Here is a 17,702-nt window from a genome sequence, read left to right on the forward strand (position 1 = left end):
TGGGCCCACAGGGGACCCAGCTGCCCTGGACATTCCCAGGCACCCTCACACTACCCCATTGTTTGGAGGCCCAGTGAGGACAAGGGTCTGGCCATGGGCCCTTGCGGGTGGGAAAGGGGCCCAGATCTGGCCTCCTTCCAGAAGTTTGGCCTAAACTTTGACAGCCAGAAGAGGCCAGTCAGGGGGAAGGGAGGGTCTTCTTTTTTCTATCCTTTCAAAGGCCCTACCCTGTCTCCTTTCCAAGGCCAGGCCTCCTCTACCCCACCCTCTCCTGCTCTGAGACAGCCTGCCTCAGCTACAGCCCAGGCCGCTACTAAAGGTGACTGGGCTCAGCCTCGGGGGTTCAAGGTCTTCCTCAAGTACTGTGACATCCTTGGCCACTCTCTCACTGACTGTTTCCTGATCTGCTTTACGCCAGGTCAGATGCCCCAGAATCAGGCTGTGTGACAGTGTCCTTAAGGTCCTCAGGCAGCAGGGGACAGGGAGGCTTGTGAAAGTGGTGGGCTCTGTTGGTAGTTTATGCCCCTTGTTCCCTGAGTCTGGTTCTCCAAGCCCAGCCCTACTTCAGAGGGAAGACTTGCCCAGCCCGAATTCTTGACCACTGCAGCCTCAGATCCATGTAACCCCAAATCCCATCTCTCCTATCTGCAGAGACGCCCTGTTTGCATGCCTAGCATGGTGATGCCTGGCCTTGCTATGTACCCCTTGGGGACTCCCGGAGGTAAGGTGGCTACTGGTGGTCAGCTGAGCCCAGGTCTGTGTTTCTATGTGTCAGCCTTTCTGGCCACGGACCATCCGCAGGGCCTGTAGCACAGTTGTCAGGATGCCAAGGCTGGCTCCTCCCTCCTGATAGACAGCCACCATCAGCAGAAGACCTGAACTGTACGGGGAGAGGGCTGGGTGGGCAGAGCCTGAGGCGTCAGACCCAGTTCTCGCCAGGTTTGCTCCCTGTCCCTCTGTGGGTCCCTCTGTGGATCCCTAGTTGCCTGACATCCTCGTCCCAACTCCTCCAGAGGTCTGCTTTTTCATACCCACTCCTCACCAATTTCCTCAGAGGGTACTGCAGCTAGGGGTGGGTATCAAGATGGTCCCCAGACTACAAAGTCAGCATTTTTTTTCAATCTCCTGAGACGGGGTCTCACTGTAGCCTCAGCTAGCCTCCAACTTGCTTTGTGAATCAGATTGGTCTCAGGCTTGCAGCTAGCCATCTGCTTCTCTCTTCTAAGTGCTAGGACAAGAGGTATGTACCATCATGTCCAGCTCAGAGTGATCCTTAAAAACACGAACCAAAGGACTGAGGAGATGGCTCAGTCAGTAAAGCACTTGCCACACAAGCATGAGGACATAGGTTCAGATCCCCAATCACCCACACAACTGCACATCTCTAATTCATCAGGTACTGGAGGCTGGACGGAGACAGGAGGATTATTGGGGCCTGTTAACCAGCCAGTTTAGCCAAACTGGAAAGTTCCTGGTTCAATGAGAGACCCTGCCTCAAAAAATAAGGTGGAAATAGACTGAGGAAGATACCCAACAGCAACCTGGGTCCTCTACATGTATGCACACGCATGTGCACACATGTGTTCTGCTCTTTTTTTTTTTTTAGACAGTATCCCTAACTATCCTGGATCTCTCTCTCTCTCTCTTTCTGTAGACCAGGCTAACCTCAAACTCAGACATCTGCCTGCCTCTATTCCCAAGTGCTGGGATTAAAGTCATGCACCAACACTGCCAGACATATGTGCACAAGAATTCTCCCCTACAAAAACACATACACATGTAAACACAGAGAGAAAGAGACACACACACACATCACAAAACACAACCTCAGTGCTCCCAGGACCCATGTTGGCCAGTATCATTCCTTTCTCCCTGCCTCTGACCAGCAATCTTTTCCTGCTCCCACTCCCCATGGTACCTACCCCATGTAGCATTCTTGATGTCTTGAGTGGGCTGAGGCCTATGGAGTTTTTCCTGTCTCTCTGGACCCCAGCCCAAGAATGGCTGCTCCCCCATTGCCCAGAAGAAAGAACCCTGGTTGTGAAAGGGGTGTCTGAGACAGGGCCCAGAGGTGGGGGCAGGGGAATGTCCTTTCTCAACCATCTTCCTCCCCAGGCAACTTCCTGTCTCTGGAGTGGTCACAGTCACCACCTACCATAGCACATCACCCTGCTGAAGCTGAGCAGTGAGCTGGGGCACTCAGTGTTGAGCTCTGTTCCTATTTTATGTCCAGTGGACCCAACAGCAGACTGCACCGCAGGCAAAACCAGAGCCAGAGCCCTCTAGTTAGGGCATGCCCCTCAGGCCAGGCCCCACCTTCCTGGGCAGCTGTAGCCTTGGGTCTGAAAAGGGACTGGGCTCAGTTCTGGAGAAGTCTGGGAGGCAGGTTATTCTCGAGGTCTCCTGTCCCGTGGTTCCTGGAGCAGCTCCCTCTCTCAGAGGTCCCAGCCCTCCTGGCATGTGGTGACCTCAAAAGCTGGAATGGGGTTCCCTGGAGCTGCGTCCTCACTGGTAGGAATTGGACGGATAAGCAATAGGAAGATTGGGCAGGAATTCACAGGGAATGGAGGCCAGCCCGAGGTACAACACCAAGTCCTGAGACCTGGGTGCGGGTCAGAAGTAGGGCAACCCCAGCTTCAGGCTGAGGCCTATTAGGACCATTAGCTCTGGTCAGTGGGGAACACCAGACAGCCTGACTCCCAACTGTGGAGGCCTTCAGTTCCCAGCCCCAGCAGTGGGCGGGGTCCCCCTCACCATCACATCCCCCATGAAGCTAGACCTTCTATCTCTGCCCTATACAGAGAGGGTGAAAAATGTCCAGCTCACACAGCATGGCCTGATAGGAGCCATCTGAACCTACCCAGCCCCAGGAGGCCATTTCTGTATACCTAGAGGCTTTTGACAACAGAGGGTAATGACAACAAGGGATTTGATCCCTTGCTCTGCTGTGGTCAGACCCATGAGGCTGTCCACTGGCCTGCCTACCAGGCCCAGGCCCCCAACACTGTTTGCCTAGTCATCAGTGGGGGAGAGGTCATTGTCAACCACTTAAATCTTCCAGAAAGGGGCTCCCCTTCCTAGAGTCAAACAGGAGAAGAAGCAAAGGGGTCAGAGTGCTATTTCTGCTGTGCCTCCTCCTGCTCATTGCCTAGCACTGTGCTCCCCAGGGCTGTGCTCCCCTCACCTGCCAATCAGGATTCCAGGCTAGCTTTTCCAGATGCCAATGCACCCCACTCCCCTACCTTCAGCTGGGACCTCAAACAGATGCCAGCTCTTGGGGTTCAACACCTAAGAACCCTCTGGCATGCAGCTTAGGGAAGACCAGCTTGACCTCAATATTAGCCTCACTATATGTCTTTTTTCTTTTTCTCTTTCTTTCTTTCTTTCTTTCTTTCTTTCTTTCTTTCTTTCTTTCTTTCTTTCCTTCCTTCCTTCCTTCCTTCCTTCCTACCTTCCTTCCTTCCTTCCTCTCTCTCTCTCTCTCTCTCTTTTCTCTCTTTCCTTTCTTTCTCTTTCTTTCTTTCTTTCTTTCTTTCTTTCTTTCTTTCTTTCTTTCTTTCGGAGAGTGTGAACACAGTCCCTCACTACCACAAATTATGCAGTCGAATTTCTCCTATTTGGGGAAGTTGCAGGGGTCAGCACGTCTGAAGTGCTGTGGATAAGCCCGGGAAAACACTCTTCGTGATCCTGCCATCTACCTGCCAGGCAAGTATCAATGTGCGTCTTTCAACAGGAGCAGTTGCAGAGAAAGGCACTGTTTCAGTTTAGGGCAGGGCCACACGGCTGCTCAGGGCTTGGCAACTGCTTTTCCTACCAGAGAATTCCCTCCCTGTGTCCCTACCTGTCCTGTTGCTGAAGTCAATGAGAGCAGGGTCAGGAGAGGCTGGGTCCCTGCTGATAGTGACTGTAGGAGGGCTGTGACAGAAACCTAGAGAACTTCATGAGAGGCCCCACTATTGTCTGAGTGGAAACTCTGCCAACTCAAGCAGCACAGCTTCCAGGATGATGGGCCCGTATTTGTCTCTGGTGCTCAGTGGAGATTTAAAGGCAGGCGAGAAGAGTGCCAAACCAACGTCAAAGAGCCTGGCAGAGTCCTCCACCATCACTGCCAGTGGCTGCCCAACCCACTCAGCCTGAAGGAACTTCCCTGCTCAGGGAGGCCCTGTGGCTCTCACTTCAGGGCCAACACTCAGAGTCCCTTGCTGCATGAGTTCCTGATGGGGGGTGGGGAGCAGGGGATGGACAGATAGGTCACTGTGTATACCGAGCTATGAGGAAGCCCAGAGCTCAGGAGTGGAGCAGGAAGGGCCAAGGAAGGGCCCCTGGTCACTAAGCAGGATAATTATGTCTTCCACAAAAAGTCCTTCTCAGAGAGTGTCGTGGGATGGGCCAGACACTGAGTTACTGCATCTGCCAGCAATTCTTGTCCTCACACCTGGGGGCCTGACCACTCCTACGGCCCAGGCTTGGCTTTGGGCCCGGTACACACAGCACACGGCATGTGTGGAAGGGGTACGGGTTCTGATAAGCAGCTTTCTGAAATGGAGTCTGCCAATGTCATGGAGGCAGGGAACAAGGAGGAGTGGCGATTCCCAGCTCCCCATCCAGGTCCCAAGTGAACTGTCAGCGCTGCTCTAGACTGTCAGAGCTATGAGGTAAAGCTAAAACCCACCCCAGCATTCTAGGCACCCAGACCAGCCCTAGACTCTTCCCATCCTGATTAAGAGTAGGCAGCTGTAAGGGCTTGGCCATCTCCTTACCTGCCTCAGCATGGTGGGTAGGGCCACAGGGAAAGCCTGGGGTGTGGGGACAGGTGTTCTTCCAATACCACAGAACAGCCTGAGGTCTGGGCTGTGGAAGCCTCAAAATAGACCTGCTGTCTGTTCAGGGACAGGAGCAGGAATCCCCGGCTCAGGCCTGAGGATACTGCCTTGAGAGGCATCTCGGAGACCTGTGGCACCTGAAGTCTGAGGGAGCTCTCATTTGATCCCATTCCACAGGGAAGGTGCTGAAGCCCCAAATCGCAAGCTGGATGAGGCCCGGAACATGGCTTTGTCTTGATTCTAGTGGCAAGCTCTGTGCCTTTCGCGCTCAGCCTCTGCTCTGAGAACCCTAGGAAACAGCCTGAGCTGGCTCAGCCCCGGGTCATGAGCCCGGCTCCGGTCACGGCATGTCTATCACCAACCTGGCAGATCCCAGGCCAAGAACCACACACCCTTCTGCAGGCTCAAGCAGGCAGACACCCTGCACTCTCCTCAGCTGCCTAATGTGTTTGGCTGTAGGCCACTCTGTCATGGCCAGTGGGTGCACAGTGAACATGATTCAGAGGGAAACAGACAGCAATTCTGAGAATCAGTTTGGCTGTAGGGCATGGGAGTGTATGACACAGGCTGTCTGCCTATTAACCCTTGAGGCCTCCTGACATCCCTGGGCTGCTGCCCCAAGTGATCAAGCCAGCACTGTTCCTGGAGGCCAGCTAGCAAAAATCACTCAGGTATGTCTGGAACCCTCCATGTCCAGCTCATACGGACCAAGAAGTTGCTTCTGGCTCATGGAGCAATAGGGAGTCCAAACACTCGGTACTGGATGCTGAGAAATCAGAGTGCTGGGAAGAAGAAAAAAGGTAGATGGGACAGCATCGGGGTACCCATGATGCACCTCATCCTGAAGCCCAGCTGGCCTTCTGTTTCATTCCGATTGTCCCTGGGAGTTCATGGGTGGGGTTGGGAGCACTGACACTGAGCCCAAGTCCAGCCATGTGGCCCTGAACCTGCATTTTGCTTTACAGAACAAAAAAGTGAGAGTCAAGAAGTGTAGCCTGAGGCTGGAGAGACGGCTCAGCGGTTAAGAGCACTGGCTGCTCTTCCAGAGGACCCAGGCTCAATTCCTGGCACCCACAAGAGAACTTACAACTGTCTGTAATTCCAGTTCCAGGGGATCTGACCCCCTCACACAGATATACATATAAGCAAATGACCAATGTGCATAGAGTAAATAAATAAATCATTAAAAAAAAAAAAAAGAAGCAGTATAATTTGTCTGGGAGGCCCAGGGTCCTGACTCATGGCAGGAGGCAGCAGCATTTCTCTGGGCTTTATCTCTACTGCCCACCAGGCACGGGCTGAGGGGCAGTGAGGGAGGGGAAAGGTAAGCTTGGAAGGTTGCCATGACTCCTAGGCACCCCACACATGGGACCGGCACCCCACACATGGGACCGGCAGGACTGGACGACTCCAGGGGCCTACTGAGGCATTCTACTTTCAGAGGAGGACTCTGGGACTTGAAGAGCCCTTTTTCTTGCTCTCCAGTCTCCTCCATTGCTTTTACCACATCTGGCATAAAGAGGGCACTTTGATCAATGATTTACCACCTTCCCTGGCCTGTCGGTCCTTACCTAACAGCTTCGTGCCTAGTTCTGAGAGTGCCTTTCTCATAAACCTTGCCTTTCCAAGGCCCTAGGTTCCCCATCTCCTCTGCCCAGGCTGCCCACTTCCCCCGCCAAGCAGGGTTATAAAAGTGCCCATATATGTCTGTGCCCAGAGACTCTCAAGGACATGAACCAGCCAGATGATGGCAGGAGGGCAAGGCCTGTCAGAATCTCTGACCCTTGATCCTCCACGATGGAGCTTTGAGGACAGAGCCCACACAGGTCAGTCTTAGTGGACACAGGTGTTTGCACACAAGGCGAATACAGGCAGGAACCTGGAAACTGGCCCTTCATCCCAGGCCTCTCCAGGCCTGGCCTTGCCCCACCTTAACCGCAGGCCAAAACGGCCCGTTGTCCCTGTCTGACCAGGACACACACAGAGGAAGCATAAGTATCAGCTACAGACAACAAGCAGTCCGTGGACACTCGTAAGCACCCTTGGGTAGGAACTGTTTCCTGATCCTCATGTTACAGATGTAATGGAGGCTCAGCAGCAGCACCTGCCTGATGACTATCATGTAGTTGGATTTGAACCCAAGACTCCAGCCTGAGCTTATGCTCTTCTTTCTGGCCCATCTATGGCTAAAGCAGGTCATTTTGATTCTCTGGACCCCTTGAGCTTCCTGTCTGTAGGCCTACATACGCACATGCATCCAAATGGGGGCAAAGGGGATACTGGGGGCTAACTCAGCACCCCACTTCCTCTATCCATGCGAATAGGAAGTCCATAGCAGTCCTGGAATCTACCCTCCTTCCTTCTGTCTCTCTTAGCGCAGCCTCCTGAGTGGGCTTCTGTATAACTCTGTAGGAGGAGTCCCCCAAAAGGCTAGGCTTTCTTGGTCTTCCCCTCCTGCCAGATGGCTTTGCCCATCAGTTCTTGTCTACCCTTTTAGTTTGTCCCCTCTGCCAGGGTGAGTCTCCACTTAGAACTCAGAGCCGGATACCAGAGAACCAAAGGGAGGTATGGGAAAGGAGGTGGACAGATCTATGGTTCATACCTTCTTGGAGTCCCTCCCAGGCCCCAGGGGTGGACAGCTAAATCTGGGGCCCTGACCTGGGCTTCCTGGCCGGGGGAAGAACACAGCCCAGCTCCTCCTGTGGTCCAGAGGGACCCAAGCCATTGGGTGCAGGCACTCACCTAGGTCACATAGAGTTGCTATGGCCTGACCTGAACCCACGTTCCTGCTCCCAGCCCAGCCCCTAACTCCAGGACCCATTCTGTTGTGAGACAAGTCTGTGCATTTCACCACGGACCCAGCAGGTGACATTTCCAGAGCCCCTTCGAGCGGGATTGATTTAGCATCCTTAATAGTCACACGCAGTATAACCCCTGAGGTCCCACACTGTGCCTAGGCTAGGGTGGCTTCTCAGGAGCGCTTACTGGGGGCACCTGACTAGCAGGCACTGAACTACCAGTGTCAAGGAATGAACAAAGGCGAAAACAGGAGGTGCTCAGGGTCATGGGAGGTGGCAGAGGGAGTTGGCTCCAACGGGGCTCTCAACCTACTGACAGCCAAGACCCAGAGTCACAGAACGGTGGGCAGCAGGGTGGAGACGAAGACCCGTATGTCCGCTAACCTCCAACTCTCTGCCCACTCTTCTATCCTCTCAGAAACTCACTCCTTTTCAAAATCTCCAAACTCCCCACACCCAGTCGCTTGTGCGTCAGTGTGAATCAGCACTAACAGGTGGCTTTTCCCTCGAACTTCATGGAGCCTCTGAAGGAAGAAAAGTCTGGAGGGAATGGAAGCAAGTTTACCTCCTGAGTCTTTGGAAGTCCCTTAACCTGGGCCTAGCAGCGCGTGCCAGAGGGCTCAGAGGGACACAGGACACACGCGAAACGCCACCTTATGTCCTGGACTGAACGCCCAGCCCTGAGCCCAGGATGCCGCCGCTCCGCCCTGTTGAGCCACACTCCCACCCCACAACGGGACACAGGTTCAAGGGACCCAGGCAGGTCTCTGAGACACGGCTGTGCCGCGCATGGCCACGTCCCGTCCCGAGACCACGCAGTGCCTTACCCGCCGGATCCCTGCCCACGGGCCCTGCGTCCGGGAGGCGGATCCCTGCTCTGCTGCCCAGCTTTGCGGCGGGCTGGGCCCACAGCTAGGCACTCCGGCGCACGCCCCGCCTCCGAGCTGGTCCCGCCGCCCAGATTCAAGTCCCGCCCTCGCCCATCCAGTCCGCCCCACCCCTGGCCTTGCTTCCCCACAGGTTTCCTCCCCTGCCCTGGCACCGTATCACAGCTCAGGTTAGCCATTCTAGTTGGTCAGGGATTCTTGGGGGGGCTACGATTCAGGGTTTGTAACCAGCAAGCGGTAGGTGCCCAGTAGATGTAGGCAGGTGTCTCAGTGAGCACAGTGCCTTTTGTCTGTGTGTCCTGCGCAATCTCTCTCTTCCCCTATGTCTCTATTTCTCTATTTCTGTCTCTGTCTCTCTGCCTCTCTTCCCCTATGTCTCTATTTCCCTGTCTCTGTCTCTCTCTGTCTCTGTCTCTCTCACACACATACACTCGCTCTGGTGGCCTCCATGAAGAACATATTTAGTTTCTCTCTAGGGAGTCAGCCTCTGTCTGCTGGCTGCAGCCTTGCTGGGTGGGTCTGACTCAAATCTAGGCATCTTGTAAGGGCAACTTGGTCACCTGGACACTAACCCCTCACCATCAAGGAGGGTTTCCTGGGAACCTCTGGAGTCTTGCTGGAGACTTTTCAGTTACATCCAAAGCAGATACTGTCTCTCGGACAGGGGCTGGAGTCTTATGGCCAGTGCTGGGTTCAATGCTGAAGCCAAGGACACATATTCCCTGGGCCTCCTGTGGACAACCACTAGGGCCTTTGGCTACGCCTGTCTGGAGATCTGGAGGACCACATATAAGGGGCAGAGACCTGGGGAGGGGTGACTGGGTAGGAGGAGATGGCTTCCTGAGAGAGCCCTGGGGCCAGGTAGGAATGTGAACCTGAAGTGGAGGAGGCCAGCAGGACTTCAGAACGGTGGGATCTTCCAGAGAGAAGGCCCACTGTTTGGGATTCAGAGAGGGAATTATCCCCATGGGACTGGCTCAAGCTCCTAGACCTAGGAAACTGTGAGCCGAGGAAGGACAGGCTCTGGAGGGAACTACCCTGGTATGAGGGACCCAGCAGCTGTGGAGATGGGGGCTCTGTCGGCTGCTCCAGACCAGTTTGAGGCTGGTGTGTGTGTGTGTGTGTGTGTGTGTGTGTTTATGAGTCATTCATGCTGAGCTCCGGCAGACACACCAGGACAGCCTGAAGGGGAGCCTTTGCAGTTGCACAAGTGTGGGTCTACCTGTTCCAGGACTGCCCAAGTCCAAAGAACCCATGCTTAGGCTCGATTGATTTACCTCTTTGATGTGAGGCATCCCGGCAGACAGAGAGGTTAACTGGGTGTAGGGTGAGTGGCAGAGGCTAGTATAACCAAGCATTGAGCCCAAATATTATAGAGAGGCTGGTATCCACTAGGAAAAGACCGGAAAACCACAAGGAAATAAAGAACATGGGAAAAGCTTCAGCTAATAGGGCATCGGGTTCTCCATTGTGAAGGAATGAGCCCATCTGACAGAGATCCAGGCAGGGGAGAGAGGAGCAGGGAGCGTGCCCAGAATCCCAGCCCTTCAGCCCTCAGGGCTGACACACTCTCATTATTCCTGTCTCTGGCCCTAGGGCTGACACCACTCACTCAAAGCTTAGCTTTCATGGATCCCAGAGGCTAAAGACGCAGGTGCTGACTGGCTGAGAAGCCCACCCTCTCGGGTACCCACCATGTCCCCCTCTCTGGCTGCCTAGATATCACCTCTGTGTACCATCATCTTCTCCTGTGGAGGGGACCAGGTGCAGAGCACTAGGCTGTTTGGTCCCAATCCTGTACTTTCAGCCCCACCTCTGCCTACTGTTGTCCCCATCAGCATCACACACGTTGACTCACTCCTGGGACGTGGCTCAGGGTTAGACAAGGCTAGACACGTTGATGCCTGGTGTCAAGTTAGCTAATCAAATGCATGGGTGCATACAGGGCCCTGGGGACTCTGAAATGATTCAAGGCCAATCCTGATCCTTATGGCTAATGGGAAATGGACACACATTCCATTGTGACACCGTGCATCTCTTGTCCCCAAAGCTGAAGGAGGGGCAGAGACCGGTAGGGAAGCAGAACAAAGCCGGACATTAGTGCCACCTGCAGGAACCTGACTGAAGGCAGAGGTAGGGCTGGCTTCCACATACCAAGTTCAGAGAAGATGGGAAGGACTAGAGAATATCATCCACAGAAATGAGGCTCAGGTGAGGCCTGAGGAGCGGGGCACCCGGAGCTCCCAACTGGAGCTGAGAAGATGGAAGGATGCGCAGGACAGACCCTATTTTTCAGGTGAGCGGAAGAGCCACAAAGCCTCCCAACCAGGCGTAAAGCACATGTGAGATGAGCCAGATCTTCTGCACAGGTAAGGTTGCCAGGCCATCCTCTTGCTGGCCACCAGAGGCCCCCTTAGCAGCGCTCCCTGTGTCCCCTTATCCCAGAACCTCTTTCCCCAGCCAGGCATCGCCCCCTTCGCAAAGCTCAAGGGGGAGGGCCTGTCCTCACATCCTGCGTGAACTTCTGTCTATCTGGAGAGCCGACTGCCCGTGCCCAGTACGCTGTTCTTGCCAACTGTCAGCTTACTCCTTCCTCTCTCCTCTGGCCTGTTCCTCCCTAGGGGAATCTGTTAGGAGCTCTCCTCAGATTATCCCATAACCTGTCATCTCCCTAGAGCAAAGACCTTGTCTGTAGGTGAGCTCATGCCTGGCCAACCCCACTGGCCCCACTGGGAGCCTCTGTTCAGTGCTCCCATTCTCAGTGCTCACTCTGCCCCCTTGCTGCTTCCCAACATTCCAGACACTCTCCCACTCAGAGCCTTTGATCCTGCAGTTTTCTCCGAGCTCACGCTTCCTCCAGATTCTTGCAATGTCTTGTCCCTCATTTCCCTCTGTCGTCTGTTCTCAGCTTCACTGTTTCGTTGTCAGAAAGCTCATTCCTTAGGCTGGAAACAGCAGTTCTCACCCTTCCTAATGTTGAGATACTTTAACACAGCTCCTCATGCTGCGGTGATCCCCAACCATAAAAATTACTTCCCTTGCTACTTCATAGCTGTAATTTTGCTACCGTTATGAATCATAATGTAAACATCTGTGTTTTCCAATGGTCTTAGATGTGATCCCTCTGAAGTGTCAGTTGACACTCCCAAGGGATCACGACTCGCAGGTTGCGAACTTGTGGGCCAATGAGCTGTCTTGGCCAGCAACTTTGGTTTGATCTCTAGAACCCACGTAAAGGTGGAAGGAGAGAACCAGCTCCACAAAATTACCCTTGGACTTCCGTATGCACACAGTAACAGCGCCCTCTCTGCACTGTGCACACAGACACATAGTAATAGACAAAGTTTTCATTGAAAAAAGCAAAGTTCGGGTTTGGGGATTGAGCTTAGTGGTAGAGCGCTTGTCTAGCAAGCGCAAAGCCCTGGGGTCAGTCCTCAGCTGACCTTGAACTCACAGAGATCCACCTGCCTTTACCTCCTGAGTGCTGGAATTAAAGGCGTGTGCCATCACCACCCGGCCTTACTTCTTAGTGTGTGTGTACGTGTGCATGTGGGCACATGTGTGTGTGGCACATGCAGGCCAGGGGTCAATGTCAAGTGCTTTCATCAGAAGTTTGCCGAATTGTATGAGATGGGGTCCCTCAGTGAAATTACAGCTCACCAACTCAGCCAATCTGGCTAGCCAGCAAGTCCCAGGGAGCCCCTGTTTCAGCCTGCTCCTCCCCTCCACAAAGCTGAATTTACAGGTATATGCCTCTTCACCGAGCACATGAGTGCTGAGGATCTGAACTAAGCCCTAATGCTTATATGGCAAGCACTTTATGGACTGGGCCATCTCCCCACCTCTTCTTAATTCTTTTAAAAACTGCCCACTTTCCCTATGCTCCTTCCTCTTCCCCTATCCTTCGAACCCCAACATCTGACACATCCAGACTCCCTTTAGAATGTCTTCTTACTAGAGCAAGACCTTGCTTGCCTCAGGGATCATCCCCTTCCTGGGACGAAGTAGATGGTTAATAAATGACGGGCAAAGGAATAGACAAAACCAGTGAGCAGAGTTCTCAAGGAAAGGGCCTGCCTTCCCAATTAGGTTCCTGTGTCCATGGAAACATTAGACCTGCAGGATAGGTAGGAGTTGTCTTCTTGGGTTCCCTTATCCCAGGGCACATCCAGTGGCTCCCTCACAGTAGACTTGCTCAAGGGGAGACAGAATGTTCTCTCCTTTGCTGGTAAGAGAAGTCATCAAGGCAGGAGGAGAAGCAGAGGGCAGGGATGGAGAGTGGCTGAAGGGACTTCTACATGCTAGGCTATGGATAGGGTGCATGCAGGGTCCTGATACAGGTCTGGACCATACTCCAAGCTTTCTTTCTTACAGCCTTGCTTTCTTGTATTATGCCAGGCTTACATGTACTCTGGGAGAGCCAGCTCCTATCCCCGCCCAGGAGGCTTTTCCAGGCTCCCATGTCATGCTCAAATGCACATGTCCCTTCCAGCTTTCACCACATCCTGCAGGGTGGGGCTCTACCAGTCCTGCTCCAACTGGCCCCACCCCATGAGCATCTGGCCAAGCTTGTCTGCTACCTCTTGAGCCCAGCCAGCCAGGTTTTCTGACCAGCCAGAGAGCAGATGTGGGCTGATGCGGTTTGAGGAGGTTTCCTGAGGACAGCGGGACCAAGCTGAACGAGGCCGGGGGGTGGGGGAGGCTTTCTTAGCGAAGATGTCATGCTGGAGGACAGAAGGAGGACGCAGCTAGAGCTACAGTCAAGTGGAAGAGCCTGCCAGCACTGCAGAGTGTCCCCCCCTTTCATGGCTGCCTGGCTTTGGTGATAGAGCACTGCTTGGCTCCGGCTTTGCCCTCTGAAAAGTTTATTTGAATCAGTTTTCGATCTAGAACACTGTCAAACCAACCTTAGTAGAAAATTCTATTTATAAATTTAAGCCTCGTGGGTGGCAGCCCCCGGCCTCACATATACTGATATTTCTATTTTTACACCCAAACATGCTCTCAGCCCCCAGAGCCCAATTTGGAACTTGAAAGCAACCTGTTCTATTCTGGGTCCCACTTCCGGCCTTGGTGGTTGCGATGGAGGCGGTGTTTGTACACACAGCGGCCGCTCCGTTCTCTGCCCTCCCTAACTACTCACCTTCAGTCTCTTCCTGTCTTCTTTCATCCACATGACCTCCAGGAAAACGACGGGGTCTGGAAGGGGAAGACCCCGGGCTTGGGGAGTGGGGAAGCTGTGGCCTTCAACAGTGTGTGTTTCCCCATTATCTCTAGAAAGGCCTACCAGTCACCCAAGCCTGTGTCAGGGGGAGTGGCCAGCCTTTCTCCAGTCAACACTGGACACCGAGACATGGGATGAAAAGTGACGCATGTGACTCCTCCAAGACCAGAGTGGGAGAAAAAAGGGAAACAAATGAGCCTGGCCGAGGAGACTTAAGACCCGCTCCTTTCCCTCCCCTAGACCTGTCCCCAGGCCCTGCCAAGGTAGGGCTGCCTAGTAGGAATGAATATGGGACTCATCCACAAAGGCCCAGAACCACCTGCCCCTCCAGGCCTGGCATGGGGTCTGGATGAGCCCCACCCAATTTTCAGCAGCAGCCTGGCCACTTCCTTCCCACTCTTCTATCTTTGGGCCTTGGTCTCCACTCCCACACTCATGGGTCCTCAAACCATACCGGCCAGACTCAAGGCTCCTAGATGCTAATCCAAGTACACCCTCTGTGTATATCTAACCTTGGACATAGACTCGAACCCTCAATACCACGATCCCTACTGTGCCTATTCCTTCCAAGCTGCACTGCAGTCCTCCAATGCCTCAGACTGGCCCCGAACACTGACAGCTGTGACAAGTAGCCAAACTCAGGCTTTGAGTCCTGAAAAGGACCCCCCCTGCCCAGCCCCAGGCTGTGGCTTTCCCATCTCAAAAAAAAAAAAAAAAAAAAAGCTTCCATACAAGCATGGACGGCCAGCAGGAGTGAAGAAGAAGCTCATTGGAGGTGAGGGTGAGCCTCTACTGTGATCGTGAGTACCCAGGTGAGAGGGAGAGAGGGAGGCAGTATGGTACAGGCTTAAATTGGTAAAATCTGTTTTCCTTAAGAGATGGAGCTGTGGCTCCGGGGCATTCCCTCTGCAGGTGCACAGCGTTGAACTGAGCCTGAGGCACAGGTTCATACCAAGTTCCACCATTTTAACCAGGCCTGATGGTGTAATGCCTATAACCACAGTGCTTGGGGTGCCGAGGCAGGAGGATTGCCAGAAGCCTGAGGCCAGCCTGGGCTCCATAGTGAGTTTTAGGACGGTCTGAGCCACAATTTGAGAAACCCCATAGTTGGTAAGGCTCACAAAACATGGTAGTTCCGCTCTTCCCCTTCTCCAGAGACCACAGTTCAACTCTGCCCATTCTTTTGGTTTCACTTCCCTGTTCCTAAAGAACACTCTTATTGCTACTTCCTGACCCACAACATCACTGTTTCGGCTCTTGCCTTGGACAGTTTTGCTAAGTGACGTAAAGCCCCCAGCAGCCAGTTTCCTCTCCTCGGCTTGCTCCTCTTGGAGCTAAGAAATGCTATCATTTTCCTTTCGCTCACCTTTTTGAAACAAGTCATTTAAATCCCGCCAAATGCTCAGATCTCCCTGAAGGCATTCCGATAGACAGACATTCCACCAGCCCACCACAGCCTTCCAAGTCGGGCATTGGCTTAACCTGAATGTCCCCTGCGGCCTCCCTTCACCAGTGTCCTGTCGCTATTTTGCTTCCATGGAGTCCCCTACTGTGGGGTTTCCGCTTCCTCTTTCTCAGCTTCCCTCTCTTTTTGGATTAGCGCACACTCGAGGTCCTGAGAAAGGAGCACGTTTCTCAGGAACATGTTTTCCTGTTACTGAAGACTTGACCTTGGCAGAATCGACTGTCTCTGAGCTTTGTGCTTGCTGATCACCACTGCTCTAATCACGGCCCTTTCTGTACATTTATAAGATCCTTGGTGCAAGATTCTGGGATCCCTGTAGACATGCCTGAAGCACACATCTATTTGCCTTCTTGTATCAGTTCATCCTTTTTTGTTTGTTTGTTTCTTTTCTTTTTTTTTTTTTGTAGTTTCTTTGTTTTATGGGACAGGGTTTCTCTGTGTAGCACTGGCTGTCCTGGAACTCACAATGATCCACTTTCTTCTGCCTTCCTTGCACCACCGCCTGCCTCCAGTCCATCCTTTTAACCTAGTATCTCAGTTTGCTGTCCATTTCTGTGATAAACACCATTACCAAAAGCAACTGGGAGAGGAAGGGGATTTTCTTTTATCTTACAGTTTACAGTCCGTTGTGAAAAGAAGCCAGGGCAGGGACTCAAGACTGGAATCTGGAGACAAGAACTGCAGAGGCCATGGAGGGTGCTGTTTACTGGCTTGCTCAGCCTGCTGTCTTATAGAACTCAGAGCCACCCGCAGGGTGGCACTGCTCACAGTGTGCCGGGCCATCCCACATTCATCAAGAAAATTCCTCCGCAGGCTAACTTGACGGAGACATTTTCTCAATTGAGTTTTCTTTCCTTTTCCCAGATAAGTCCATCTTGTGTCAGATTGAAAAAACAAATCAAAGCAAAACAATAAAACAAGCCAGATGTGGTGGCACATGACTTTAATCCCAGCACTCAGGAGGCAGAGGCAGGTGTATCTCTGTGATTTTGAAGCTAGCCTGGTCTACAAAGTGGGTTCCAGGACAGCCAAGACTACACAGAGAAACCCTGTCTCAAAAAAAACCCAAACCAAACCAAATCAAACACACACACACAAACAAAACAAAACAAAACACTAAAAAAACAACAAAACAACCCAGGTAGTAAACCTGGAAATTTGATTTTCTTCCCTCACTCTCTTTTTCTAGATCTTTTATCTGATGATAGACACCTAGACTTTCTTTCTTTCTTTCTTGTGGGGAGGGGATTCGAGATAGCTGGGATTACAGGCGTGCACCACCATGCCTGGTTTTAGACTTTTTCTTTAATATCCCTTTTCCTCTAACACACCCTTTTAAAAATAATCAGTGTTTAGGAGGTCTAGTTTAAGATCTTCTTCTTCTTCTTCTTCTTCTTCTTCTTCTTCTTCTTCTTCTTCTTCTTCTTCAGGAAAACACCAAATGGCAGATGCCAGTGCAGCAGGAGGACCTGGAGGACCCGGAGGACCTGGGGGCCCAGTATTAGTAGGATTCTGGTTTAGGGGCCCTAGTCATGGTGGAGGCCGTGGGCATGGCCAAGGCCGTGGGGCTTGTGGAGGTAAAGCTGAAGACAAGGAGTGGAGCCCTGTCACTAAGCAGGGTTGCCTCATTAAGGACATGAAGATCAAGTCCTTGGAGGAGATCTACCTGTTCTCCCTGCCAATTAAGGAATCTGAGATTATCGACTTTTTCCTGGGTGCATCCCTAAAGGATGAGGTTCTAAAAATCACGCCAGTGCAGAAGCAGACACGGGCTGGCCAGCAGACCAGGTTCAAGGCTTTTGTCGCTATTGGAGACTACAACGGTCACGTTGGTCCTGGTGTTAAGTGTTCCAAGGAGGTAGCCACTACCATCCGAGGAGCCATCATCTTGGCCAAGCTTTCCATTGTCCCTGTGTAGAGAGGCAATTAAGACAACAAGATTGGCAAGCCCCACATTGTTCTGTGCAAGGTGACGGGCCGCTGTGGCTCTATTTTGATGCCTCTCATCCCTGCTCCCAGAGGCACTAGCCATTGTCTCTGCTCCTGTGCCCAAGAAGCTACTAATGATGGCCGGTATTGATGACTGCTACACATCAGCCAGGGGCTGCACTGTCACCCTGGGCAGCTTTGCCAAGGCCACCTTTGATGCCATCTCCAATACCTACAGCTACCTGACCCCTGACCTCTGGAAAGAGACTGTGTTCACCAAGTATCCTTGTCAGGAATGCACTGATCATTCTGTGAAAAGACAAAGTCTCTGTTTGGAGGACCCAGGCTCTAGCTGTGGCTACCACATAAGGGTTTTTATACAAGAAAAATAAAGTGAATTAAATCTGTTTTAAAAAAAAAAAGATTTTCTTTATTGGGGCTAGAGAGACGGCTCAGAGGTTAAGAACAGTTGCTGTTCTTCCGAAGGTCCCAAGTTCAATTCCCAGCAACCACATGGTGGCTCATAACCATCTACAGTGAGATCTGGTGCCCTCTTCTGGTTCTCAAGCACACATG

The 17,702-nt window shown here is 52.6% G+C and overlaps 1 protein-coding gene, 1 non-coding gene and 1 pseudogene across 4 annotated transcripts in view; 1 reads left to right on the forward strand and 2 right to left on the reverse strand.

Moving 5' to 3' along the window:
• Sh3bp2 (SH3 domain binding protein 2) overlaps positions 1-13,790 on the reverse strand; it is a 40,134-nt gene extending 26,344 nt beyond the window's left edge. The window contains exon 1 of one of the 3 annotated variants that reach the window (XM_021643664.2): positions 13,652-13,790. Coding sequence is in view for 1 of the 3 variants with exons in the window: in XM_021643660.2 (XP_021499335.1) it covers positions 1,923-1,927 (5 nt within the window). In the remaining 2 variants the exon portion in view is untranslated. Of the gene's footprint in view, positions 1-1,922; positions 4,751-8,448; positions 8,563-13,651 lie in introns of those variants that run through there. The other 2 variants (XM_021643661.2, XM_021643660.2) reach the window with 2 other exon arrangements.
• LOC132646923 (U1 spliceosomal RNA) lies at positions 3,557-3,713 on the reverse strand. The gene has a single exon (XR_009585250.1). It is a non-coding gene; the product is annotated as a U1 spliceosomal RNA (small nuclear RNA).
• Positions 13,791-13,944: 154 nt separating the features above from the next.
• Positions 13,945-17,495, forward strand: LOC110552396 (small ribosomal subunit protein uS5-like; annotated as a pseudogene).
• The last annotated feature ends 207 nt before the right edge of the window (positions 17,496-17,702 follow it).

Source organism: Meriones unguiculatus, chromosome 12 (assembly GCF_030254825.1).
Source record: "Meriones unguiculatus strain TT.TT164.6M chromosome 12, Bangor_MerUng_6.1, whole genome shotgun sequence".
In the NCBI taxonomy this organism is placed as follows: domain Eukaryota; kingdom Metazoa; phylum Chordata; class Mammalia; order Rodentia; family Muridae; genus Meriones; species Meriones unguiculatus.